The sequence below is a fragment of the Kwoniella dendrophila genome, chromosome 2, assembly GCF_036810415.1.
Source record: "Kwoniella dendrophila CBS 6074 chromosome 2, complete sequence".
Taxonomy (NCBI): Eukaryota; Fungi; Basidiomycota; class Tremellomycetes; order Tremellales; family Cryptococcaceae; genus Kwoniella; species Kwoniella dendrophila.
Window position 1 is genome coordinate 1,886,665 of NC_089477.1, and position 26,382 is coordinate 1,913,046.

The 26,382-nt window shown below is 38.6% G+C and overlaps 7 protein-coding genes across 7 annotated transcripts; 3 read left to right on the forward strand and 4 right to left on the reverse strand.

Annotated features, from left to right (window-relative positions):
* Positions 1-731: 731 nt before the first annotated feature.
* On the reverse strand, positions 732-3,722 carry L201_002106 (uncharacterized protein; the record flags this gene model as incomplete). Its single annotated transcript, XM_066217884.1, has 10 exons — positions 732-809; positions 872-1,176; positions 1,227-1,437; positions 1,491-1,664; positions 1,718-1,970; positions 2,021-2,880; positions 2,935-3,287; positions 3,346-3,501; positions 3,558-3,618; positions 3,681-3,722. 10 exons carry the CDS (start codon positions 3,720-3,722, stop codon positions 732-734), a joined length of 2,493 nt encoding a protein of 830 aa, XP_066073981.1.
* A 385-nt stretch (positions 3,723-4,107) lies between these two features.
* On the forward strand, positions 4,108-4,499 carry L201_002107 (uncharacterized protein; the record flags this gene model as incomplete). The annotated part of the gene is made up of 2 exons (XM_066217885.1): positions 4,108-4,154; positions 4,232-4,499. 2 exons carry the CDS (start codon positions 4,108-4,110, stop codon positions 4,497-4,499), a joined length of 315 nt encoding a protein of 104 aa, XP_066073982.1.
* Positions 4,500-4,834: 335 nt separating this feature from the next.
* Positions 4,835-8,329, reverse strand: L201_002108 (uncharacterized protein; the record flags this gene model as incomplete). Its single annotated transcript, XM_066217886.1, has 11 exons — positions 4,835-4,854; positions 4,919-4,998; positions 5,061-5,522; positions 5,574-5,737; positions 5,796-6,165; positions 6,219-6,662; positions 6,718-6,926; positions 6,978-7,066; positions 7,125-7,603; positions 7,653-7,820; positions 7,881-8,329. The coding sequence occupies 11 exons, from the start codon at positions 8,327-8,329 to the stop codon at positions 4,835-4,837; spliced, it is 2,934 nt and encodes a 977-aa protein (XP_066073983.1).
* A 2,332-nt stretch (positions 8,330-10,661) lies between these two features.
* On the forward strand, positions 10,662-14,865 carry L201_002109 (uncharacterized protein; the record flags this gene model as incomplete). The annotated part of the gene is made up of 13 exons (XM_066217887.1): positions 10,662-11,761; positions 11,816-12,464; positions 12,521-12,640; positions 12,698-13,346; positions 13,403-13,551; positions 13,608-13,717; positions 13,778-13,968; positions 14,030-14,047; positions 14,108-14,245; positions 14,313-14,394; positions 14,460-14,565; positions 14,651-14,794; positions 14,860-14,865. 13 exons carry the CDS (start codon positions 10,662-10,664, stop codon positions 14,863-14,865), a joined length of 3,462 nt encoding a protein of 1,153 aa, XP_066073984.1.
* A 438-nt stretch (positions 14,866-15,303) lies between these two features.
* Positions 15,304-18,013, forward strand: L201_002110 (eukaryotic translation initiation factor 3 subunit B; the record flags this gene model as incomplete). Its single annotated transcript, XM_066217888.1, has 8 exons — positions 15,304-15,398; positions 15,472-15,657; positions 15,726-15,912; positions 15,970-16,113; positions 16,167-16,844; positions 16,910-17,063; positions 17,117-17,538; positions 17,606-18,013. The coding sequence occupies 8 exons, from the start codon at positions 15,304-15,306 to the stop codon at positions 18,011-18,013; spliced, it is 2,274 nt and encodes a 757-aa protein (XP_066073985.1).
* Positions 18,014-18,552: 539 nt separating this feature from the next.
* Positions 18,553-22,937, reverse strand: L201_002111 (uncharacterized protein; the record flags this gene model as incomplete). Its single annotated transcript, XM_066217889.1, has 17 exons — positions 18,553-18,978; positions 19,073-19,219; positions 19,333-19,452; positions 19,523-19,756; positions 19,821-19,906; positions 19,966-20,098; positions 20,160-20,253; positions 20,326-20,750; positions 20,820-20,980; positions 21,035-21,253; positions 21,313-21,341; positions 21,397-21,651; positions 21,726-21,870; positions 21,991-22,216; positions 22,444-22,574; positions 22,733-22,771; positions 22,871-22,937. The coding sequence occupies 17 exons, from the start codon at positions 22,935-22,937 to the stop codon at positions 18,553-18,555; spliced, it is 2,937 nt and encodes a 978-aa protein (XP_066073986.1).
* An 818-nt stretch (positions 22,938-23,755) lies between these two features.
* On the reverse strand, positions 23,756-25,923 carry L201_002112 (uncharacterized protein; the record flags this gene model as incomplete). The annotated part of the gene is made up of 7 exons (XM_066217890.1): positions 23,756-23,867; positions 23,956-24,164; positions 24,225-24,332; positions 24,418-24,867; positions 24,941-25,428; positions 25,538-25,631; positions 25,711-25,923. The coding sequence occupies 7 exons, from the start codon at positions 25,921-25,923 to the stop codon at positions 23,756-23,758; spliced, it is 1,674 nt and encodes a 557-aa protein (XP_066073987.1).
* Positions 25,924-26,382: the final 459 nt, after the last annotated feature.

Here is a 26,382-nt window from a genome sequence, read left to right on the forward strand (position 1 = left end):
ACTCCTTAGTTTTTCCTCACCAAACTTGGATGATGTCGGGTTTACATCTAATTGATTTTCAATCGTCTTGTGACAAAAGGATTACGATGACTCTGCCTAGGGCAACGTGTCTAGTCAGTGTGCATTGAAACATAGTCTCTGGTGAATGGAATACCCAAACCAACATCTGACTGTGGTAAGATTCCACGAGCTAAATTCAATATCAAGACCCTTAGGAAAGACTACTGGAGTTCGTATGACAGCTTTGCCTGCCCATAATCGAAACTTACGGCCATTCGCATTTAAACAACACAAATCTGAGGAAAGTATTAACCTTGTTGCGATTTGACCTAAAACTTCACTTCGCTATAACCGAGGTCACACTGTAGAGGGGATCACCCGCTGACGTCAATCAACAGAACAATCGAAATGTCCTCTAATGCCGGTTAAAATGATACCAACTTTATGCCTCAGTTTTTTATTACGAAACTTAAATGATGTCGGATTTACATCTGATTGACTTTCAATCGTCTACTATGTGTAAGAAGACGAGTCTGAGCACCTCTGACTGAGACATAGTATCCGGTTGTTGGGGTCTGGCACACCTTTATAGTGTTTTACCAGTACCGCAAAGCACTTGCAGATGATTGTTATGGAATGGACGTGACACCGCACTTAAACGTCAAAATATACATTCACGATACAAAAAATCCTTAAATCAGCGGCGAGGTAAACTATATCTGTCCCGGTCTCTATTCCACATCCATCTCATCTGCTTCTTCGATTCTAGCTACAGAGGTAACGGCTGGAGGGACGAAATCTTCTGACCACTGAAACAGACGAAAGATGGACGATAAGCTATATTCTCGCTTCGGTCGTGACGTAAACTTACTTTAGGATATTGTCTCTTATATAAACTCATACAGATAGTATCCATTTGTTGTATAGGAGCGTCGAAATGAGCCTTGAAATAACCGTGTGTACCCAAAGGTTCTTTGATATGACCGATTTTACCGAATTTGGTGTGTAATTCAACAGACTTGAAATACTCGATATCTTCTCTGTTGAAAAACATGTATCGGATTGTAGCGGTTTTCTTGTGTACTTTGATTGGATGCCCAGTAAGGATGATTCGCTTGGATATGATTCGAGTTGGATCTGGTGACATGAATGTTCCCATAGCAACGAGACTTGGAACTGTGAGGTGCATCAGCGGTATTCAGATAGCAGGGTATGATCTTACTCACCTTGATCGGCACCTTCATCTTTAAGCAAAATACAAGCGGTCTTTCCGAAACATATTGGTCCGAAAGTAGTAGCAACAGTAGCAGCACCTGGTCGCAAGAATTTCTCCGATTTGTGTACATTGTTGACACCTTTACCACCGCCTCGTACGTGTTGTGAATATAATGGTCGAATAACATATCGTCGAGGACCAACACAGAGAATGAGGGGATCCTAAAATTGCAGTCTCAGCAGAATGACTTATAACTAACCCTTGTTTAACTCACTTTAGCCTTGACCGGTTCAGTATATTCGGTATTACGCTGAACGACAAAGTGTAAGACTGATTGCTTGTGTTCATGTTGCAACAAACCATGCACGATGAATGGTAAGGTAGAATCCCTTTCATCCACAACAGATCGAGGCACATCTTTCAGGACCAGTATAACTCGTGTTCCAGCCTGAAAAGGCATCATCAGTGTTTTGGCCATTTTAGGTTTTACCGTCAACTCACCTTGACACCTTCCTCAGCACCATCTCTCTCTATTCTCTTCTTTGTACCCATGTAGTTCTCAAATTGGAAAATCTTAGCGTAATCTATTGGTAAATTCTCATAAGGATCCCAAGGACTAGTTCGGAAACTCTTCAAACCTCTATAACGTTGGAAACGTGTTCTGGCGGCAACGTGTCGAGGTGTATCAATTTCATCTGGGAACATGAAATTCTCTGCTTGAGCCTTTTCCCGTTGTTTAAGGTATGCTGCGTATCTGCGGAAAGAATCAGTATTTAGAACAGTAAAGAGGGTACCATCACTTACTCTTCCTCCTCTCTTTCCGGATCAAGATCACGATGAGCTTCTTCCTTCCTCTCATCAAGCTCGATCTCTTCAGTTTCTTCTTCTTCATCAGATCCATCTCTTCCATAACCATCTGCTACACCACCAGCATCCTCATCTCCCGATAAATCCATATCACCATCTTCATCTTCGTCATCCTCATCGTCATCCTCGTCATCTTCATCATCGAAAATCCATGCAGCTTGATAAGCACTTGTACCCTTTGGTACCCTCTTTGTTCGTTTCTTTTCACCTGTTGAACTTCCTGCTACCGTTGGCACTTCAGATCCAGCTGCCATTTCTTCTTCGGTTGGCCAAGTTTGTTCATTTGCCATTAAATCAGGGTTATTTATAGCAGTGAGATCATCTGCATTTTCTGTTGGAGTTGAAAGAGGATCTGAGGGAGCATCAACTGACATGGTTGATTTTTGGTGTGGTCGACTAGCCAAAGCAAGTGATGAAATTGGTGCAGGGAGTATAGCCTCAACTTGATAATCTCCTTTACCAGGTATATGTACTAATCTGTCCGCACTAAGAGCACCCCCTCGTACAGTACCGATTACTTCTAATCTACCTTTTTCTACGCCATCTTCACCTTGTACACCGTTTCCCGTCCACCTTATAGCATTTGAACCTTCAGCCAAAACAAACGCTCGACTATCTTCATTCTTTGTTCCTCCCGGAGCAGCTTCGCAGAATGCTCGAGCGAGAAGAGCGGATTCGTTGGGTGTATCGGACGAATGTATTTTTGGTACAGCGGGGAAGAAATATTTGGTGAATGAAAGTAAAGATTTATGGATTAATTGTTTAGTATCAGGTTTTATAGGGTTGGATACAGGTGCCTATATATGATATCAGCGCGACGCTTAGAGTAGCACAATAGACCGCAAACTCACCTGGACACACGCAATGATCTCTACACCACCAGCTTGACCTTGTAAACTTCTTAGTATAGCTTCCCCTTCTAACTGAACTTCATCAACACTACTTAACAGCAATACTACGTAATCACTGATTAGAGCGGCATCGAGAGTTGGGTATAAAGAGAGTGGAGGAAGTAAGTTGATTTGTAGATTAGTTTTGAATCGTGGTGCTCGAATCAAGTATGTTCCTCGATCTGTGAGTGTTGACGATATTTCTTCGAGTTCAGATTCAGGTAAACCAAGTGATGGCAGAAGGTTTGCGAGGAATCGTCGTGGTGATATGGATGGTAATAGGGGTACAACTGAAACTATTCGAGGTACTTGACCTAATTATGTTCAATAAGCTAAATGTCCCTTACAATGGGATTGGAATAAATAGCTTACCTCCTCCACTACTAGTCGAGAAAAATTTGACATCTTCTACTACAGTCTTTCTCTTCAAATCCCTCTTCTGAGCATTCGCGTTCAATCTAGCTTTTTTGGAACTCGATGCGAGGTTTTTGGTATTTTTTCCAGAATGAGTAGATCCACCGACTTTACCTATGTACCAAAGAGTTGATGTTAGCTACTGGAGAATATTGTATCAAGCAGCTTACCTTTGGCAGCGGTCTTTAAGGAACCCTTTGAAGCATGTTTCGACTTGAAGCCCTTGTTGGACTTATAAGATAGGTATTTGATCAGTTGCTGCATATCACCAAACAAAAAGCAATATAGCTTACCTGCTTAAGAGTCGGTCTGTGTCTATGTTCTGACGAGACCATCGTTGAAGTTGTTTCTATTATGCTACCTTGACGCAGGAATACACAGATAGAAACGATTTGACTTCACATTGAGAGATGACCTTTTGCACGGGCAACAGAAAATATCTTCGAAAATATTTCAACTATTTACGAATCACGTGGCTTTACCCTGAACCTTCCTCCACATCCACAAAGTCAGCGAAGATAGAGGATTTCTTCACAAGTATCTCTAATGTGTCTATCGTAACTTCTATAACAAGCATTGCTTCGTGCACAAACATATCATAGATTAACAGGTCGGTAGCATTAAAAGGAGATCATACTTGGGCGAAGAAAATCAAAAATACTATAGAAAAAGCCTCTTCGTTTGGAATAACCGACGTCTAGCAGAACATATACCTCCGTCATGGACGAACTGTTCTTCTTCTTTATCCTCTTCTGCGGTCTATTCTTGTAAGTCAATTTGCTTTCTTCGAAAGGAAGACCGTTGATCTGCCTGTGATTAACTGATCGAATATATGTATCTACAGTCTTGCTTCCATCATATACTGCTTTTTATCTACATGCTTAGGAATACAGATACGGCGGTCTGACCTAAAAGAAGCTTTCTCCATACCTACTCCAGCTAAAATCAGAGCACGTGACGCAGAACGACGTAGAAGGATGGAACAGGCAGGTGGATATGAACTGGATGATATGGATCGTAACCTCAATTATGAGAGGATAGGAGGAATGTCATCAAATGCAGAAGAGTTTGAAATGATGAGAAGAGGTGGTCCGTCAAGAGGGTTTTTCTAGAAGGATGAAATGGTACTCAAAATCTTCTCATACGAGATAATGTAGACATCATGTACATATAGAGCAATAAATAACTTCTTCAAGTCTGAAAGTAACGCAACAACACGTAGAGCTAATGATGTCTATTATTTAATGCATAGTACTGACTTAATATAAGTCAAACATATTTATAGGAAAATGTATATCCAGAAAGAGAAGAAAGAACCATTAAAAGGAATTATATAACGTCGTATAAGTAAGAAACGAAGTTGCACCAAGCAGCCTTCTTTGGATTTTTCCCATTCCGAGCAAAGCACGATAGGAACAAATGAGTATGATATAAGTTGTAATAAAACTTAGAACTGGAACAAAAGTACTGTCAAAGGGTGCCCAAACGTCAGTATCGATTTTATGTGAGCTATAAGGAGGATCGGACTTACACCAAGGGTTAAGAACAATTGGATAAAGGAAATGTGAACAAGCTTGTGCCATAAGAGGAAGAATACAAGTAAAGTTTGTGCTGTAATCAAAAAACCATATTAGCTTTAGCCTTTGCCGATTAAACCATATTGTCCAACTTACATTCTGTAACCCATTGGTACTAAAGGAGAAGCCATGAAAGCAACACCTAAAATCATTACCCAAGAGACTAGCCAAATATCCCAGAATCGCTTGAACATAGCAGGCCATTCTTTGAAGAAATGTGATAATTCAACTTCTTTAACTGTTGAAGCCCATTGCATATTATATCCAGTTAAATGTGCACATAAAGCAGTTGATAAATGCCATGACATTCCACAGAAGAAGAAAAAGAAGAAAACAATCCACTTGAAATTTTGAATTAATGCGTTACCTAATGAATTTGCGTTTAATCGATATTGGAATAATGCTGATGAAACGTTTGATAGACCACAGAAAATGACGATACAAGTTAAGAATACTTGCCATGATGAGAGGTAGAATAAATCTAAGACATCGTCGAATAAACCAATTAATACCCAGTTGACAAGTGAAAGTAACAAGGAACAAGCGATAGCGTAGTATCTGCAGATAATAGGTTAGCGTGGTCCTATTTCATATTACAAATATACTCACGAAGAGATATAGGCCAATACTGAAATCTTGGAATGGAGAGGAATACCATCTGCCCAAACGAAAGATCTATAAAGAGGTGTAATAGGACCTTTTGTAAACCATTTACTGAAAGGATGGAAAAGAAGTTCTGAACAACCATAAGCGTATTTTTGCCATCGATTCAACTGATCAACAAGCATCAGTATACATCATTGCGCCAAAGATACCTATCAATTCACTCACCTCATCATCTGCAGTAAGAGAGACACCTTCTTGGAAACCACCATTTGAGTAAGCAGCCCATCTTAAACTCCAACCTCTCATTTGACATCTTAAAGCTTGATCGAAATCTTCAGATACATGTGATTCAGACCAACATTTTCTAATACCATCATCTGCATCAATGAAAGAAGCATCTTGGATAGCAGCCCATCTAAGGAATGCATTGTGACCGACAAAAGGAGCAACTTCACCATTAGCAGCACAGAAAGAAATAGCAGTGTTGATACGAGTTGTGAATGATGTGATACCGTTTTCGAAGAAATGGCCAACGACTTGCATGACCGCAGATTCGTGTTGGATAATGGCAATGTTGGGAGATTGAGCAAATTCACTGAAACATCACTGTCAGCTGACACGCATTTTTTCAAGTGGTTGGAGACTCACGAAGCAGCATCAAGGAAACAATCTTCAGGAACTCTGGTATCAGAATCAATGATCAAGATGAGTTCACCAATTCTAATGTTACCAGCTGCCCAAGCGATACCTTCAGATTCCTCAAGAGCTCTAGCAAGACCTTCATCGTAGATTTCTCTTTCATCTTCATCAGTCCATTGCCAATTAGGGTCTTCTTGTTCCTCTTGAGAAGGTCGAAGTTCATCCATAATCTCTTCTACACGTAATGAGAGGTTGTTACCAAAGTTCATGTTTGATGCTTTCTTGAATCTACCTTTTCTTATAAAACCGTCTTTACCGTGTTTGGGTCTAGCAGTCCAACCAATATTGTTACGATCGTAATAGGCTTTTCTGATTTCTTGTTCCTCTTCATCCCACAATTGCATACCATCGTCAAAGACGAAAATGTTTACTGAACCACCTTGTCGTTCGTATCTGTGAACTCATATTAGCAACAGGTAATCAATCGCCCACGATATCTGTAACTCACGTAGTAATAGCCTTTTTAAGAGATTCAACAGTGGGAATAATGACACCTTCTAAACCTTCCTTATATACTGGCATTTGAATAGTGATGTGAGGTAGTCGACCAGTCATTCTCTTAGGGGCTTTACCAGAATAGAAAGAAGAGTTTTGATGACATTGTGCGACAGGACCGAACATTTGCCACAAGTTACCCATGACACAAATGGAGAAGAACTAGGTAGGGGGGTGAGCATAATTTATGAACTTAGAGAACTGAAGACTCACGATAGAAAGCAAATAACCGAAAGGAGAAGTAGCGATAAGTGCCATACGAGCTATATGACCATCAAGTAAAACTTCTTTGATCAAGTTTCCTTAAAAAAACACCTCTAAATCAGCATACGATTACCAAATTGAGCTTGAAACACTTACTGATACCAGAACCGATGAAAACGAAAGTAAGGATCATAGCTAAACCGGAAACTAAAGGAGCGTAGAGCATGACAGGTCTTCTATCTCTCATTTCCCAATCACCTTCTTTACCACCAACCTTCTCTTCATCCAAATCACCATCAACTTCACCTTCTGCTAATTCTTTCTCCTTTTCTGCGTCTCTATCTACCCATCCTTCACCATCTTTCTCATCAATTTCATCTTCTGATTCAGATTCAGGTTCGAGCAGTTTCAATTCATGATGTCTACCTGACCATACATATGCGATCATACGTTGTTCTAAAGCTTCAGCAGATGAAATTAAAGTTTCAACTTCATCTGCCCAAACGATTAAACAAGCGTCTGCTCGTACGAAAGCTGCAAATTGATGTTTACGAGCACCAGCAAGTTGTGATAAGTCATCAAGAATCTGAATACGTGTGTTGACATCAAGAGTAATTTCAATAGCATCCTCGGCACTGAACCAAAGTCAGCCTTACTCATCTTCCGAGAGAAAAGTTTACTCACCATCGAGCCATAATGGCTTGGACGACTTTACTTGTGATTTTCATGGCTACTTCAGGATTAAGTGTGGAGACTGCACTATCCCATTCTTTGATCTTTCTGCCTAATTCTCTTGCCCCTTTGCGACTATTCTTGGGTTGAGGATATGTTCTGAGAACTCTTTTCTTTACTCTAAAAAGCAATAGAAATCAGTTATTGTAAAATTTAATATATTCGTATGATCTAACCCACCTGATAGAAACCAATCCATCGAAATCAGCATCTCTAAACCAACCTTGACGTTCAGCGACGTTCCATAAATGTCTAACCATCATATCATATCTATCTCTTGGTCTACCACCTCTATCCAAAATAGAATCATCAGATTCGTCACCTGAACTTGAATCATCACTTTCATCGAAAGATTTTTTATCTAAATCATCTGAATTCGAACTCGCGAATGAAGCTCTTGATTTACTTGATCTTGATCCTTTTGATCTGATAGATTCATTATCTGATAATTCCCATGAAGCTCTAGATGCTTTTTCATCTATATCATCTTCTTCTACAAATGCTTTTGATGTTCTTGAATATGTTTCGGTAGGTCTTCTAGGTACATGTGGGGCTGGAATACCTTGAGCATTAGGGATAGATGGCATAAATGAGGAGGCGGCAGAAGAGAATCGTCGGAGGAAGGACATCTTGTAAATGGGCAACTAAGGCCAATGGGTGTACTCTATTTTCCTAGTATATCTGTTGTTGTAACCTCTAAATGTGTCGGTTGACCTGCAAAAGGTAGATAGGTAATTTAGCATGAATAGTCCAAAAACATTGATGATCCTTACTCACAAAGTCAAAGTAACTATCAAGCAATGATACCTATTCTGAAGGATACACCTGCTGAGTAGTGATAGTCCTCTCAAAACGAGGTTGAGTGGTTGAGGTAATGTTAGTAAAAGTTGATGTTGAAAATGCTGAAAAGATGATTACAGCAAAATGGCACGATGTGAATATCTGATTTACGGATAGACAGATAGTGGATCAACCTGGCTATACCAAAAAGGGAAAATCGATTAGTGTAAAATTGTTGTTGCACTAGAAATCATCACTCCACCAGTCAAGACGACACTAACCGATTTTTCCAAAATTGAATGCGGAGTTCGCAATGGTATTTTTCGTTCACTTATCTAAAACCCAACAGCTTGATGTATAGGATAAATATCCAGAACAAGCTCGGAGAATCTGTTTCGGTTCCGCCTTTTGTTAGCTGAAGGGATAGAAAAATAAATGGTTTTTACAGTACTTTCTTCTGTCTGAATCTCTGATGAACTTTGTTTGTATGATTAATAAGAAGGGCACGAGAAAAGAAGAAAAGTCGATCGTGGCTTATTTGATTATATTAACGTAATTTATGTTCACGGTTAAAACGGCATTTGCATATTGGATAGACCAAATATCACGTTTACACGTTTATTCACTTTTACATGTATCGAAAGCGAACAAAATATAATCAAGAATTAAGAGAAGAACAGACAATTTTCAGTCTAGAGTTTAGTTTTCCCCTTAGGCTGTTTGGGACCTGATGAACCGGAACCCTGAGTTGGTAGTATCTCATCGTTTTTGATCCACTAAAATGTAAATGCATTCATCATCATCCACTTTATGGGTTATCCGCATGTAGTCAGATAGCAAATCGCTTTATTAGTTAGCAATTTACATCCCGCTTCACTCCACTATCCTTGGTCTAGAATCAAACCAATGATATACAATTAAAATGATAACATCCTTGCTCCTCCACTTTACTCTGCTGAAATCGGACGCGTGAAAATCGGTTTAAATGATTCAGATCTAAATAGTTTTTTATTTATTTAGAGTGTTCTTTTTTTAATGAGTTTGTATAGTACAAAGTTCCCGTTCGTGCCGTGATTTTAACTCGTAGCCTGAAGATCATTTTGTGCTTGTATGGGAAGTCACCCGATGAACTCTGTAAAAACTCCAAACTTACCATTTCCGGCTGATCCGAGTGTTCGTACTCTGCAGTGGATAGGAACCCTGTTGATTATTTTAATCTTCTTGTTTTCCCTTTTCCCTGAATAAAGTGTTTATCCTTTATCCCTTATCTCTTCCCAACATGTTTCGGGTTACGCGTGACAAGTGAGATAACCCGTTTATAGAATTTTAAGGTGAGGCTCAATCACTTTGTGTCAGCCATAAACAGCGATCTTTCTCGTCAATATCCTTTCCTTTTTACCTTTGAGTGGGTTGCACCTGAAAAGTGGAGCCTGAATCAAGAAATTTTCACTTATCTGACGATCATCGAAATGACAATAAATGGGAAATTACGATTATAGGAAACGAATAATGTTTAGTTCGGTTCTAGTCTAATTATTTTACAAAAATGTTGGTGAAAATGCGATATGTGTCGTATGATGCAAGAGGTAGTCGGTCAGTCACCGACATCCCACTGTATTATCTATCAATCGGACAATTTTTCCCATGAGCCATTTCGACTGCTTTATAGGTAAAACAAATAAAATAACTTCGTCTTAGGTTTTTAGCCGTTACTTGTAAAAGATAGTCAAAAGTCAATATAGAATCTAATTTTACGTTATCTCGGAATAAAGAATACAGTAACAAAATTGAATCAGCTTCTATAGTGCTCAAGGGCGCCAAATATTACTGTATCTTCACCAAATGAAATAATCAATTTTGTTAGATTACTGTCAAAGCCGCAATATCAGGTGTTGATACTATCAAACCACTTACAATAATCAACGTGTGAAGAAAGTTGGCTTCGACAAAAGTTGGAGTTCGCAGTCAAGGTATCGTTGATATCAATTACCAAATACAAAATAATCAGCTAGAACCAGCTCAGAAATATAGACATTATCGGTAGATTAGGTGTTTGTATAGATATCACCAATCCGACAAAAGGAGTGAACGGGTCTTGCATCAAGGTCACATCGACTAGGACTCTTATCTCCCTCCTTGATCACCTAATACACTTGTCTAACACCAACAACCTCATTCACCATGGGTATCTTCGGTAAACCCAAACCAGCATTCTCCCCACCTGAACTTCCCACCCATGATTCCCCACCCTTACGAGCCACCCAACGACGATCATCCCTTTTCCCTTCTCTCGCTTCTATTGGTCTCAATGAGCCACCTCCCGATGCACCCATCGATCCTGTCACTCGTGGAAGGACGTTCTCTGGTGAATCGCAGGGTGGTATCAATGGTAGAAGATTATCACAGGCCATCGTACCAGCATGGCATAGAACAGCAAGTTTAGCTATAGCCAGGAGGGATACGAATCCTGTAAATCTTAGGCTAGGAGAAACATCAGCAAATACTGAAGGAATGAATAAAGCTTTCTATAAATCTAAACTTTCTATAGATGATGCAAGTTCAGATGAAGAAGCATATAATTCTGATGAAGGTTTCGCTCCAAGTAGATTATCAGTCACAAGGAAAAACAAAGGTAAAGGTAAAGCTAGAGCTGGATCAGAAGCTTTACCAGGATGGGAAGCTGCACCACCGATGAAATCTAGAATAAAGAAATCATCAAAATCAAAAGATAAGAAAAGTAAAAGTAAACATAGATCAAAACGTGTAATGAGAAGATTAGATGAAAACCTAGATGCGTATAATGCTTATGCCCAAAATGGTTTAATTCCATTAACAAGATCAGCGAATGCAACTAAAGAAGATACCCTGAACATCAATCCACCTCCAATGTCAATCGGTGGTATAGGTATGACTATACCTGAAGAAGATGAATCAATGTTGAAATCTGCTGGTCAAACTATGTCATTAGGTACAGGTGCTCAAGATGAAAATCCAAGAGCTGTGTTAGTGGGTGATGGTTTCGATGCTTTGGATGTCATGGCAGATCATATTTTCAGAATTGGTGTACAAAGAAAGAAATGGTTCAAAGCTCCTAGAATGGGTGTACGGAGGAACGATGCTGCAACTGGTGTAACATTAAGAGCAAGAACTGGTTTATACAGAACTTTCCCAGTAGATTATGAAGCTCTTAAACCTTTCGAAGAAGCTATCACCAAATTGAATCCTGAAGTGGCTATCAAGATAAGATCTGATATCGTCACAACCATTTTTGGTACTTACATGTGAGTTACAGAGCTTTCTTGATCAAAGATCACAAGCTAATACAGTGAACGCAGTAATCCATCACCATCAATGACTGAACTTGTTATAGACGAAAACACCCGTATCCAGATTCTCGATTCGATAGAACTCCTCGCCCGAGCAAGAAAACATCAATATGCCGCTTTTGTTCGTTCGGAACAAGTATTATGTGTTTGGGCAGATGCTGTAGAGAATGTTATTCCAGCTGCGGAAGCTTTAGAAGAATCATTAATCGAATTTATTTGGCAAGGACCTGAAGTTAATATGAAATTCAATTTAGTCATGGTACAAGATGCTAAAGAAAGGGAACAAGATCATGAACGTGAAAGAAGAGATTCAGAAAATGCCAATGAAAAATATGGTATTGATGGTGTGGTTTTACCTGAATTGAATGCTGATGATAAAGAAGGATCAATAAAGACCAAAGAAGAAAATTTAGATCCTGAAGATATAGCTAAAAAAGAAATGCAAAGATATTGGAGAGAAAGACCTGTAATGCTAATAGCACCTATATCAGATGGTTTTGCCATCATGACTTGTATGGCTATTATCTCACTTGGTTTAAGAGTTCTCATCAAAGAATATTTACTTGATGGTTCTCCAATGCGGTTCGTCTTATTCATCTTCGCCCCTGGTCTCTTTTGTATCGCTTCTTTCGCCTGCATGTGTCTTATCGGTTCATTCGTAAGTCCATGTCAATGTCTTACTTTCTGTTATCATTTTACTAACAAGGGATACAGTGGCAAATATTCGGTCCTGTTCGTCAAGTCACCCAAAAATCAAAATACTTCTCTGGTATCGCCCCTAAACGTACTATGGGAGACTTGGCCCATGTTACTGTCAAATTACCTGTTTACAAGGTGAGTCTATGCGATGGCAGTGTCCTAGAATAATGCTGACGTATTATACTCATACAGGAATCATTGGAAGATGTCATTATGCCTACCGTCGAATCGCTCAAAGTCGCTATCACCACATATGAACGACAAGGTGGTTCAGTTGGAATTTTGATTTGTGATGATGGTTTACAGTTATTATCTAAAGCTGAAGCTGATAAAAGAAGAAGATTCTACTTTGACAATAATATAGCTTATGTTGCTAGACCTGGACATGGTGTAGATGGATTTGTTAGAAAAGGTAGATTCAAGAAAGCTGGTAATATGAATTATGCTTCAGCATTATCGTTAAGAGTCGAAGAGATTATGGATGAATTAAGACCTTTAGCTGAAGAAAAATTGGATTCTGAAACAAATTGGAACGAATTACATGAAAATGACGTTTATGATGCTGCTTTAGCACAAGCTTTAGAAGAAAAGGAAGGTAAAGCTTGGGCAGCAGGTAACATCAGAATTGGTGAAGTCATTTTGATTATTGATTCAGATACCAGAGTACCAGAAGATTGTTTCGCAGATGCTGTTTCAGAGATGAAAGAATCTCCTGAAGTCGCTATCATTCAACATATGTCAGGTGTCATGCAAGTCGCTCATCATTTCTTCGAAAATGGTATTGCCCATTTCACAAGATCTATTCAACATGCTATTTCCTATTGTGCTGCTTCTGGTGAAGGTAAGTGTCTATATCCTGACCGTAAAAGTATATATGCTGATGACCTTGCTGTACAGTTGCGCCGTTCGTCGGTCATAATGCCTTCCTCCGTTGGTCAGCGTTGCAAGAATGTATGTCTATCGATCCTGATGACGGTGTCAATAAGATCTGGTCGGAAGATCACGTATCTGAGGATTTCCAAATCGCTGTAACGTTACAAATCAAGGTAAGCAATATAACCAATAATCAAAATATCTCATTGCTGATATAAGACTTTTATAGGGTTATACTGTAAGGTGGGCAACTTATACTGGTGGTGCATTTGAAGAAGGTGTATCTTTGACTTGTGATGATGAAATCAATCGATGGCAAAAATACGCTTTCGGATGCTCGTATGTTTTTTCACTTTTTTTCTAGGTTCTCAAAGTCCGTTTCGCTGACATATCTGATAGTGAACTTCTTTTCCATCCATTTAAACAATGGTTCACCAAAGGTCCAATCACACCATTATTCCACAGATTCATGTGGTCTAATATCCCTATGCATTCCAAATTCACTATCTGTGGTTATATCTTTTCTTATTATGCCATTTCCATTGCATGGATTATGTCCGTTGCCAACTACTTTATTCAAGGTCTTGCTTGTAAGTTTCTTGATTCGATAACCTCTTAATATCTTATACTGATCAATATTTCTCATCTTAGTACCTGTTGATGGCTATTGTAAGCATTCACTGGTTTCACAATTCCACATATAACATCATGCTAACTCCAATTCTATAGACCTCCCCTCTTGGAAAGTAACTCTTGTTTGTATCGTCCTCTTCGTTGGTATCTGTAACGTCTCCTTCATTACTCTTCGATATCGATTAAAGGTTCCAAACTGTTCCCAACTGGCTATCGATCAGATCAAGTGGATTCGTAAGTTGATTACTTACATTATAACCTTAGTGAATGCCTATTGACGCCGAATCATACAATTATACAGCTTATTTCAGTATCTTCTTCACTGGTATGTCAATGCCAATGTCAGCTGCTTTGATCAGTCATTTGGTCGGATATAATATGACGTGAGTAAGGTTCCACACCAAAATCCCTATGACAATCCATGCTGACATGTGCACTCACTTGGCAGATGGTCTACGACTATTAAAACTGTTGAAAAATCGAATTTCTTTTTACAATTGCCTATTATCTGGCGTCGTTTCTGGCCACAACTATCTTTCTTCGGTCTATGTGTTGTAAGTACAGCTTTTCGATGTTTATCATTATGTAAAATTATGTAAAACAAGACAATTAACGCTGATGACTTTGAAACTTTTGTAGCCAATGATGATTATCACAAATTCCAGTTTAGTGCCTTATGGATACCGAGTAACCAGTTTGGAAGTGTTCGTACCAATGGGTATCATAACAGCTTCACATCTGTTATATCCCTTCGCCCTTAATCCTTGGTTCTTGTCTTTCTCTGTGAGTGTTTGCTGTCTAGGTATATATAAGTATGGATGTCAACTGACATTTTTTCCGTTTACCAGTTCTAAACGGATTCAAGGTTCTACCTCCTGTTATTCTCTATTAGATGCTGGTGATCTTCCTATGATTCTTGGTGTTTTAGCATCTTTTGCGCTTTGATGGATATAATTTCTACATATATTTCATTTCTCTCCATCTATACATATCACATATTAGATTATATACAATGACTACAAATTAAATACGATCCTTTTAATTCAATGCAACATGCATGTTAAACCATTATATTCATACCAACTCACCTTATTATAACGGTGCCACATAGTGCCACACGCAAGGTTCATATACGGGATTAATTATGTAATGAATAATCCCGATGCATTTCAGGAAGTTGAAACAAAGACATCACTTTTTGTTCGCGACAACCACTTTTTGAGTTTTCTAATTGACATATTAAGTATTTTTGTTTTCTTCTATCTTCCTCACAGCATAGATCATCTTGCAATATGTCAGAATTTGAGAAAATAGAAGGATTCACAGAAGAAGAACAGCTCGATTTTGAAGCTGAACTCCAAGAGGGTTACGCTGATATCGAAGACAAGTGAGCTAACAACCCTACTTCAACTTGTTGGGTCGTTCATCCATTGATGCTAATTCACTTGTCGTATTTCTAGATATGCCGTCGATACTCAACAAGGTTTCGAAAATGTTCTCGTCATTGATAATATCCCAGTCATTGATGAAGGTAAAAAACAAAAATTAGTCGATAGATTAAGACAATTATTCGCCAAAGCTGGTGCACCAATTGAAGAAGAAAATATTAGTATGCCATGGGATGATAAAGCTGCTACAAACAAAGGGTAAGTTCAGCTTCCGAATTAACGAACAATCTTGTCACTTCTCAAGCTGACAGCGTTGTACTTTTTAGATTCATCTTCCTTACTTATCCTGATGCTCAACAAGCTGAAAACGCTCTTCGAGCTCTTGATGGTGCAGCTTTCGGTAAAAATACTCTTTACGTCAATAGATTCGGTGATATCGAGAGATACGCCAACCTCCCTGTAGGAGAAGGAGAACTTCCAACAGGATGGAGAGAAAAGACTTACGTTGAAAAGGTAAGCTACCAGAGGCTTGTCACCCAATCGAACTGTAGCTGACTGTGTTTCGCTCAGGATCACCTTCGAAGTTGGTTAGGTGATAGCGCTGGTCGAGATCAATATCTTACTTTCAGAGACCAAGATGTCAGTATCTGGTGGAACAACAGAAACGGTACCGCCGACGCTGTCAAAGCTGATGGTAAACCCCTTAAAAACAACGTGAGTGGGGTCGATCTGACAAAAAGCGGATCTTTAGCTAATTACCATTGTAGAAATGGGGAGAACTCTACCTCCAATGGTCCCCTCTCGGTACCTACCTTTCATCTCTTCACCGAGTTGGTGTCGCACTTTGGTCAGGACCTAAACTCGATGGATCTATCGGTGTCAACGTTCTTAGATTTACTCATCCTGGAGTAAGACTTATCCAATTCTCACCATTGGAAAACTACCTTGTTACCTGGTCTGAAGAACCATTAGATAACTTTGAAAATCACCCTAATGCAGCTTTAAGAGAAACCTTTGGGCCTGAAGATGAAGGAAACCATTTCGTTGTATGGGACGTCAAAGCACAACGAGTACTCAGAACATTCCCCGCTGATAAACCTGTTCAAGGTGAAGATGGTCCTCAACAAATGGCTTGGCCATCTTTCAAATGGTCACCTGATGACGCTTACATCGCTAAATGTAATGTTGGTACTGGTATTGCCGTTTACGAATTACCTGGCATGGGTCTTTTAGATAAAAAATCAATCAAAATTGAAGGTGTACAAAACTTTGAATGGTGTCCTATGAGTGATAAAGATTTCGCTGCTAGAAAAGCAGGTAAAGGAAAAGAATGTAGTTTCGTTTTCTGGACACCTGAAGCTCAAAATCAACCTGCAAGAGTTAGCATCATGTCTATTCCAAGTAGAAACATCCTCAGAGCCAAAAATCTCTTCAATGTTACCGATGTGAGTTATACATCATTCCTTTTCTCGTATGATACATATGCTGATCAGCTTTTCACCCCTTTCAGTGTAAATTCTACTGGCAAAACCAAGGTGACTTCCTCTGTGTCAAGGTCGACAGACACGCTAGAAAAGCCAAATCAAAGAAAGCTACTTTCTGCAATCTTGAGCTTTTCAGAGTTAGAGAGAAAGATTACCCAGTCGAGGTTATCGAATTTAAGGGTAAGCCGACATATTATCGTATCGTGGTAATTTAGCTGACAAATTCAATCCAGATTACGTCCCTCAATTCGCTTGGGAGCCTCAAGGTAACCGATTTGCCATGGTCTCATCAAACGATCCTAACTACGGTCAAGGTATTCCCGGTGTCGTAATCAAATACAACATTGATTTCTACCAACTCGACCAAAAGAAGGGTGATTTCATTGCTATCAAACACCTTGATTCCAAGATCGCCAACACCCTTGTTTGGTCACCTCGAGGTCGACATATCGCTCTTGCCACCATCGGTTCTTCCCAAAAATTCGATGTCGAATTCTGGGATCTTGACTTTGTCGTTGACGAAAGAAGAGAAATCTCTGAACCTGGAGCCAATGTTACCATGCTCGCTTCTGGTGAACACTACGGTATCACTGACATTGCATGGGATCCATCTGGAAGATATTTAGCCACTTCTGCTTCCGCATGGAGACAAACTGTAAGTTTTTAGCTCTATACACAGCTCAGTAGACCATATGTACTAATAACGATAAAACTTCTTTTAGCCTGAACCTGGTTATTGTGTATGGGATTTCAAAGGTCAACAATTAACACATCAACCACAAGATAAATTCAAACAATTCTTATGGAGACCTAGACCATCAACATTATTAACAAAAGAACAAATTAAAAAAGTTAGAAAAGAATTAAAAGAATATTCAAGACAATTTGATGAAGAAGATGCAGCAGAAGAAAATAGAGGTTCAGCTGAAAAATTAGCACAAAGACAAAGAGATATTTCTGAATGGAATGCATGGAGATTAAGAAATAATAAGAAACTTGATTCAGAAAGATCGAGATTAGGTAAACAAAAGAAATCAATTATAAATGAAATTAATCACGATCAAGATGAAAAAGTTGAAGAGATTGTTGAAGAATTAATTGATGAAACTGAAGAAGTTGTTGTAGGTTAATAATCCCAAAGCAAATCTTCTTCATATTCTTTTGACCCCAACAATTCCTGTACTCCACCAAAGCCATATCCGTTTTCCTTCGTCGATCGATAATATAATGATTTCCCTACAAAAGATATTGCCGCTTCGCGTGTAAGAGTGCTCACCTTCTGGTTGATAATCATTCGTTCTGAATGAGTACCAGAGGGGGAGTTCCTCGATCGTGGAATAATGGATATCTTCTGTAGTTTTCGCCGTTGTGCACTGGAAAAAATTATATAATCTGTCTTCGGATCCCATTATCCTTTGGCTTTCCTCACCATCTCTCTTTCAACCACCAATAAAAGAATACTTTTCTATATTCTTGTTGCTATAGTTCTATATTTACTATGCATTTTGTGATTCTCGATATGTCTCTGTGCTATCACACAATAGCCTCACCTCTTCCTTTGTCAGCTTGTATGGCGATTTAACAACCATGACTGCAATGCATCTACAACAACTTGTACTGATCTACATATCTATCTAAAAATATGGCGATTTGATCTGAAATATGATATTTAACGATAGTTGAACCAACATAAATGACAAACATTCTTTTTTCCCTTTCCCTTTTTTGATTCCAAATTATCATTTTTTCCATTCATCAGCTCATCCATTTCATCTGCTTTTCTCTTCAGATGGTTCGTATTAGTATGTGTTTCTTTATCGTCAACTTGATTATTGACATCACCATTATCATCGATATCCATTCTTTCATCTTTTATATCCTGGAAATCAGAATCAACTTGATGCCATAAAGGTGAAACGTCGATATCACAATCTTCACAAATTTGACAATCACGTATAATACTTTGTTGTTGATTATGATCATTGATGATAATATGAGGTAAATGATTTTCTAATCTTTTGGCTTTTCGAAGTGTTGCGAATGAGTCATGTGGTGGTATTGCTTTATAAGATGAAATGTAAATTTGTAAGGCAGTCTAATAAGGTAATACAGAAAGGATATTCCATAGGTTATATCAGTTTTCCACGCTGTATTAAAAGGTATACGTCAAGAGAAAAAAAAAGACTTACTTCATTTTGTTCAGGATCAATTTCCCATAAATCATATATCACTCTTTCGTTTAGATCATGAGATTTACACCATAAACCAGGTCCCATAACACCCTCAGAATCCTTAAATTTAGTTACAATGACTTGACCATGTCTACCTGGTTTTGCCTATTTTTTGAACGAATAATGACGAATTAGCAGTCTCGTACTTGTCTTGACTATACACCATTGACAGACTTTTTAATTATGTGGGAAGATAAGGAATCTTTAATTCAACTCACCAGACTAAATTCAAAACCCATTTTATAACCTGATAACCATGCACAAGCAGGATGAAACAGATCACCACAATCTGTACATCCTATAACAGCTCCATCATTTTGATTACATAGTGTACATTGCTAAGTTATGCAGTTTCCAATATTTTCAATCAGTCAAGTTCGATCATGATTGAAAATCTTGTAAACTTACATTTTCCCATTTATCTTCAGATACTTCCATAACACCTTCGACAGTTTTCATTCTTTCAGGTTCAGAATAACCAACTTCAGGTATATAAGCTGAACATAAAATATGAGCCCATCTTCTACCTTCTGTAGGTTTCAGTGCCGAAAGTAAATCGAATTCTGTATGTTGGTTTGATTTTCGTTTTATCTTTGATGTTATTGGAGTTAAATCTCGAGGGCAAAGTACGCATTGTGGTTCCTTTAATTCTTCAAATTAGCTAAATGAATGAAAAATGAATATCAAAACAGTCAAGTCAACCCACCAGATGATTCTCCTCAGATTTAGCATTTAAACATAAATCACATTCCCAATTCGAACCCATATCTTGAGATGGTATACCATAGCACCCTATAGCGGGAATTTAGGTCAGTCAAGGATTACTCTACTTGGTATTCGCTGCGACTTACCAGAATGCACTGAGTAAGTACAATTCTTGCATCTAGCCATCATAGCTTTAGGTTCCATCTTCTTACAATTAGCACATGGAGGCAACTTCGGCGGCGGCAGTGGAACCGGAGTAGCTGTACCACTTCCATCTCCCTATGCAAAATGAGGGAATCAGCTTCATTAGCTTCCAAAATGTGATATCAAGCTAAGTTACCTTTGCCTTTTTCTGAGCAGCATCCTTTTTTATATCCTTTTTACTGTCTTCTGATTTAACGAAAGAAATCACTCCGTACTTTCTATAATTCGAACTAGGACAACAAACCAATTCAGCTGATTATCCATGCGTCCTTTAGCTGAAAAGAATATTGTTTCTGACTTACCCGCAATCTTCACACATAGTTTCACCTTGAACAGTTCTAGGACATCTCCACCAAACACTTGATATTCTAGTTGAACAAGCAGCACATTTTATAATTTCTTTTTCTTGTTCTTTCTCTTTTATAAAATCATTTCCATATAATGATACTTCATCATCAGAATGATTAGCTAAAGAAGATGTAACTCTGATTCTACCTAAAGATGGAGCACCTAGTGTTTTATTTTGTCTGGCATGTGACGTAGATACTTTATGATGATGTCTTAAAGCTTCATTTTCTTTTGACAATTGTTTATTTTTCCATATGTATGAGAATCTTAATACTTCTGCAGGTGTACGGTTATTTAACAATTTTGCCGTTTCATGCGTTTCTAATCCTCCATTTCTTTCTAATTCAGCTTCAAATATAGCTGTTTCTTTATCCGAAAACTAATATTATCATAATCAGTTCAACATTGATATGAATAGGTCAAATTTCGGAAGTAGTTGTGGACATACGTTTATAGGCTTGAAATCAGCTAATTTAGTTTTACGCATGGATTGAATAGCCTTTTCCCTTCCTAGACTTGTGTATAGATCTATAGCAAGGTTCAACCTTTCGACGTCATGAGCTGGAACAGCTAACTTGAGTAATCTGACATCTTCCATATATTTGTTGACTTTTGGAAAAATTAGCTTCACTCTGATTGAGCTTGGCGCAAAAAGTTACTTACGCTCTTCATCTGGTCTGGATCTGACATCTATCGTAGACTCATATTTCCTTTCTCCAGGTTCGTAACCTCTTTCCATTAAACCATGTCTTGATGGTCCCGCTTCAGCTTCGATCATTCCAGGTAGATGAGGTTTTTCTTGTTCTTCCCAAGAAGGTACGTTAGCTTGGTATTTCGATCCTACTCTCGTAGCTGCTCGAGGGAATATAGCATCTTCAGGATCTGTAAGAAATGGAAAATGTCAGCTGGGGTTATTGCTACCAGTTGCAGCTCAAACTGACCCAATGTATCTTCCGGAGTAGTATATACTCTGTGTCGATGATGGTCAGCTTTAGTCAATTTCGGGCCTGTTGTATATAGCTTACCCAAAATATCTCCATGGCCAACCTCTGAAAGTCACGTCAGGTCTAGCATCCGTAGCAGTAATCTTATTTTTAGCTTTCTGCTTGCTTTTTGCTGTTGTCGTCGAAGAACCATTCGTAGTAAATCTGAATTTCTCCGATTCCACGTCTTTGTGACGTTGAAAAGAACATGGTATACAGAACCACGAATAACCTTTTGCTGGTTTACCTATCAATGGTGGGGTCAAACACGACATGTGATAATGCTTCTTACAAGCCCTAAAACGAAAGTTTTGGAATCAGCCATTCTCCAGTTTCACCTTTCCATGTTGGAGTATGGGGAGACGACTTACTCGCATTTAACTGATTCTTGATAAGAAGCCCATTTATCACATACACAACAACTTCTGAAGGCTTCTGTCAAGTCTGCTACCATCTCACGTTCCGTTACTAGATATTCATATCTTGACATGAGAGATTTTTTAACATCCTGTGGGACTATGAGTGTCAAGGAAATTTAGCAATGTAGCCCAAAAGAGACAAGTTTAAAGGTATGTTGTATGTGAGAACAATTCATCTGGTCATGTTCACAGTCCAATAGATTCATGGTGGACTTACTATTATTGACGCTTTCTGTTCTTATTACCTCAAAATCTCTTTTTATATATGGATCATAAAATTTGACGAAATAAAAATGATCAGGCAGTTTTTTCCATTTTAATAAATCATCAATTCTATCTTTATGTCTAACATAACATTTACCTCTAACATTTGAAATTGGTTGAATATCTGTATGTATAGCTGCAAACAGTAATCTAAAATCATTCATAGGTCTTAATGATACCTATAAAGAGAGTGCTCAGGTGTTAGCACTATGTATATAAATACAGAGAGATAAGTGTAGAATGATTGATTTAGCAATCGAAAGTGGTGGAGCGCAGCAACCCAATAGTGCTTTCGTGATTCTTCATTTGGAGATTTCCAACTATTGCTGCTCGCTCCTTTCTTGCGACGACAGCATCCTTCGTAGAAGAGAGACAGCGAGACAAGGGGTGAGGAAGCTAAACCTACATCAGGTGGTCTATAATATAAACTCAATCGAACCATAATTTCAGATCCAGAGCTAACTGCTCTAGAACCTTTTTTAGGTGATGTATTCGGCGGTAAAAATTCGATTATCCTTGCTATGTTATACGGTGTACCTAATAACGGAAGCATGATGCAAAGATCAGATATTATCAGTATCGTATCTTCTATCTCTCGAATGAAGAGTTTAGGCATCATGATTACATTCTCAGTCAGGAAGGAAACGTTTTTCCTCGGGATGATTAGAAATCCTAATTAGGTGTAAAGAACTGACCATCTCTTTCTGACCAAGGTAATGAAACGTATACATGATCTGATTATGTATAAAAATGGGGTAAGTATCGATAATTTTTTAGATTCAAGATTTTATTTGAGATTTCATGAATCGTTTGATATAGAGGTCGGGACATACCATTTTGTGCGACTATTTCACCATTCGCAAGTTTTGCTGAAGTTACTTTATATCCATTAAACACCATTTTAAGCAATGGTATTTGAATTATGTCCTAATCTGTATGTTCATAAGAAAAGCCAGCGGATCTAGAAAGTTCTTGACGAAGGGATTTTAGGTATCTACTATCTGAAATTCGTTTGAGCGTAGATTCCGGATAACCTTGATTAGATTCTAAAATTCATTCGTTCCAAATCTATTGACAGAAGTAAGAGTTTGTTGATGGTGCGTTGTACCTTTCTAGCATACACAGTGTTGTAAAGATTCCTGTGAAACGGGTAGAGATAACAAAGTGATCAAAAGGTATTATAAAGCAACAATTGCAATCTTGATGATTATAATAGTCAAAACAGAAGGAAGAACAAAAACAAATCAACCGCAACTTTCAAAACTGTTCGTTGAATCTTTCCTCGTAAAACCTGCGATTTTCCCCCGTTTTTTCGACCCCGTCTTTGATTCATATCCACATTTGCTTACATACTCAAACAAAGATGTTCATCTACGGCAGTGATCCTGAAGCTCATCATCCTCCGGATCTGCATGTGGGTGTCAGATACATGCATAGTGTCCTCGTTCTCCCAAAATGCTTGGTCAAAAGCGGCGCTGTCACTCCCTATTCAATCTTATTCATCTGAGCGGGGAAATCCGCGTGGAACTTCATAGCTCTTGAACAGCAATTCGTGACATATATATGCAAGTCATCCTCTGTAGACGGCTAGGTGATGCATAACTTCCCGTGTCTTTTTTTTTCAGCTTATTGCTCTTATTGATGCTATATACAACTTGGAATCTGAGGCAGCTAGCTGAGGATTGTAAATATCCGCTGCCCGCAATTCTGTTCTCAACCTATTGCTTGACTCTAGCTCCAACAGCGATCAATTTAGTGATAGTGTATTCTTCAGTACCTTGATGACCTCCTTCTCTACCGTAACCGGATTCTTTGACACCACCGAATGGTCTATAAAGCGAGATTGGTGATCAGTTTGCTATCTCACAACTAGCTGAATGAAACAGGACAGACGATAAAATTATTTGCTTTGACTTACACAACAGCTTGACTGATCATACCAGTATTGGCACCGACCATACCAGTTTCTAAAGCTTCTGAAACTCTAAACACCCTATCAACATCTTCAGAGAAGAAGTAACCTGCTAATCCAACTTCAGAGTTATTTGCTCTTTCAATGACTTCTTCTTCAGTCTTGAATCGGAACAATGCTGCTACCGGACCAAAGGTCTCTTCGGTAGATATGAGCTTGAATTAAGTATGTCAGCATGATTTTTCAATTGATATCGAAATGAGGGGATTACTCACACATTCATCGGTCACATCAGTCAGAACAGTAGGTATGTACTCTGTGCCTTTACCTCTCTTTCCACCGACTAAAACCTTAGCACCTTTCGAAACTGCATCTTTGACGTGCTGGAGTAATAAGCAAAATTAGCATTCTGAATCTCCGCCAAGTACTCCCCATACATGTCAAAAATGTACAGCCTATTCAACTCACTTCATCAACTTTGTCAGCTTGTCTAGCATGAATCAGAGGACCATGAGTTACACCATCATCGAAACCACTTCCAACTTTAAATTGAGCAACTTTTTCTGCTAAAGCTTCTGAAAATTTATCATAGATGCCCTCTTGAACATAAATTCTGTTTGCACAAACACAGGTTTGACCTGAACCTCTAAATTTTGATGCAATTGTACCTTGAACTGCTGTTGGTATATGAGCATCATCGAATACAATTAAAGGTGCATTACCGCCTAATTCTAATGACATTTTCTTTAATGTTGATGAACATTGTTTTGCTAATAATTTACCTACATTGGTCGATCCTGTAAATGATACTTTGTGTACTAATGGATTTGTACATAATTCATTTCCTACATCTTGTAAGTTTTCGTGTGTATTGATCACATTAATTACTCCATCAGGTACACCTGCACGTCTGGCTAACTATAAACAGATTAGGGTTAGCCTATAATTTCGCTTCGAGATGAGTTCAGTGATCGATGTTGTTATGACTTACCTCGACAATAGCTAAAGTTGTAAAAGGAGTTTCACTTGGAGTTTTGACTACAGAAGTACATCCAACAGCTAAGGCAGGACCTAATTTTCTCGCAATCATTGCTGCAGGGAAATTCCATGGACACAATAAAGCAACTACACCAATTGGTTGTTTGATAGTTAAATTTCTTGTACCAGGTACAGAACAAGGTATAGTTTCACCATTTGTTCTTAACGCTTCAGCAGCAAACCAACTAAAAAATGATGCAGCATAATTTGCTTCGACCGAAGCATCTGTCCATGATTTGCCATTTTCCCAAACTATTAATCTTGTTATATCATTAATATTTTCCATGTATAATTTATGTAATTCACTTAACCAATTTTGTCGTTGCATAGGTGATGTATTTTTGAATGTTCCAAATGCTTTGTAAGCTGCGTCAATGGCTGCTTTAGTATCTTGTACAGTTTGATCAGGACATGTTCCAAGTACTTTGCCTGATGCAGGGTCTACGATAGTGGTGTATAGGTCAGCATGTGACCTTATACACCGATATAGCAGGTATGTAACGGTCGAAGATTGCGAGTTGGACAAATTTGATAGTCAGACTATACTCACCGGTCACCTCGAAAGTCTTGCCTGATTTGGTATCCACCCATTTACCATCGATCAGACCTTTCTGAATGAGTAAAGAGGGATCATCTAAACCAAGCTGTAACCATTATGTCTTATTAGCTGCGCTGTGAATGTCGGATCTCTCCCAAAATATGTCAATGACAAGGAATACTTACGGGGTTCTCGGAAGTTACTTTTGGCCAATTTGATGCATACCTAACACCGACTATCCGTCTGCCAGCGGTAGCCCCGGAAGTTATCAATGGTCTAGCTGCAATGCTTAATGCTCGTTGACCAACCAAACCTGCGACAGGTCTTACTTTGTTGTTTAGGCGAGATTGTCGGGACACTGAGCATATTCTGCTGAACGAGGAGACTTTGGAAGTCATGATTGCACGCTGATCTGTTGGGTTCTTAGTCTCGAGGTGTGTTAAAGGATTGCGAAGACTGTGTTGGGCTTGAAAAGGGGTGGACACAGACTTGTCGTTCAGTTGACGGAAGATATGACTTTGACAATTTTCAAGGTGGTAAAGGGCTTCTGGTTATTGGTTTTTGTGATATACTAGGTCGTCGTCATATTTCCTCTGTTAATCTTAATTCCACTCTTCATTATTAGCGACGGTAATACAAGTAAGTAAAGAAATGACCCTTATCTCACATAATAACCGAGAAAATAATTATGTGTTCCTTAATCTGCAATTTGAAATGGGGCTCCTCACTAGAATGATCTACTCGTATAATAGAAACATAATATAAAATGCAGAGATGCAGATACCAGTGGAGGATACCGAAAGTGGCAGAGCGAAGCGTGGGATTGATCCCGGTGAATTTACAGGTATCTTAAGCTT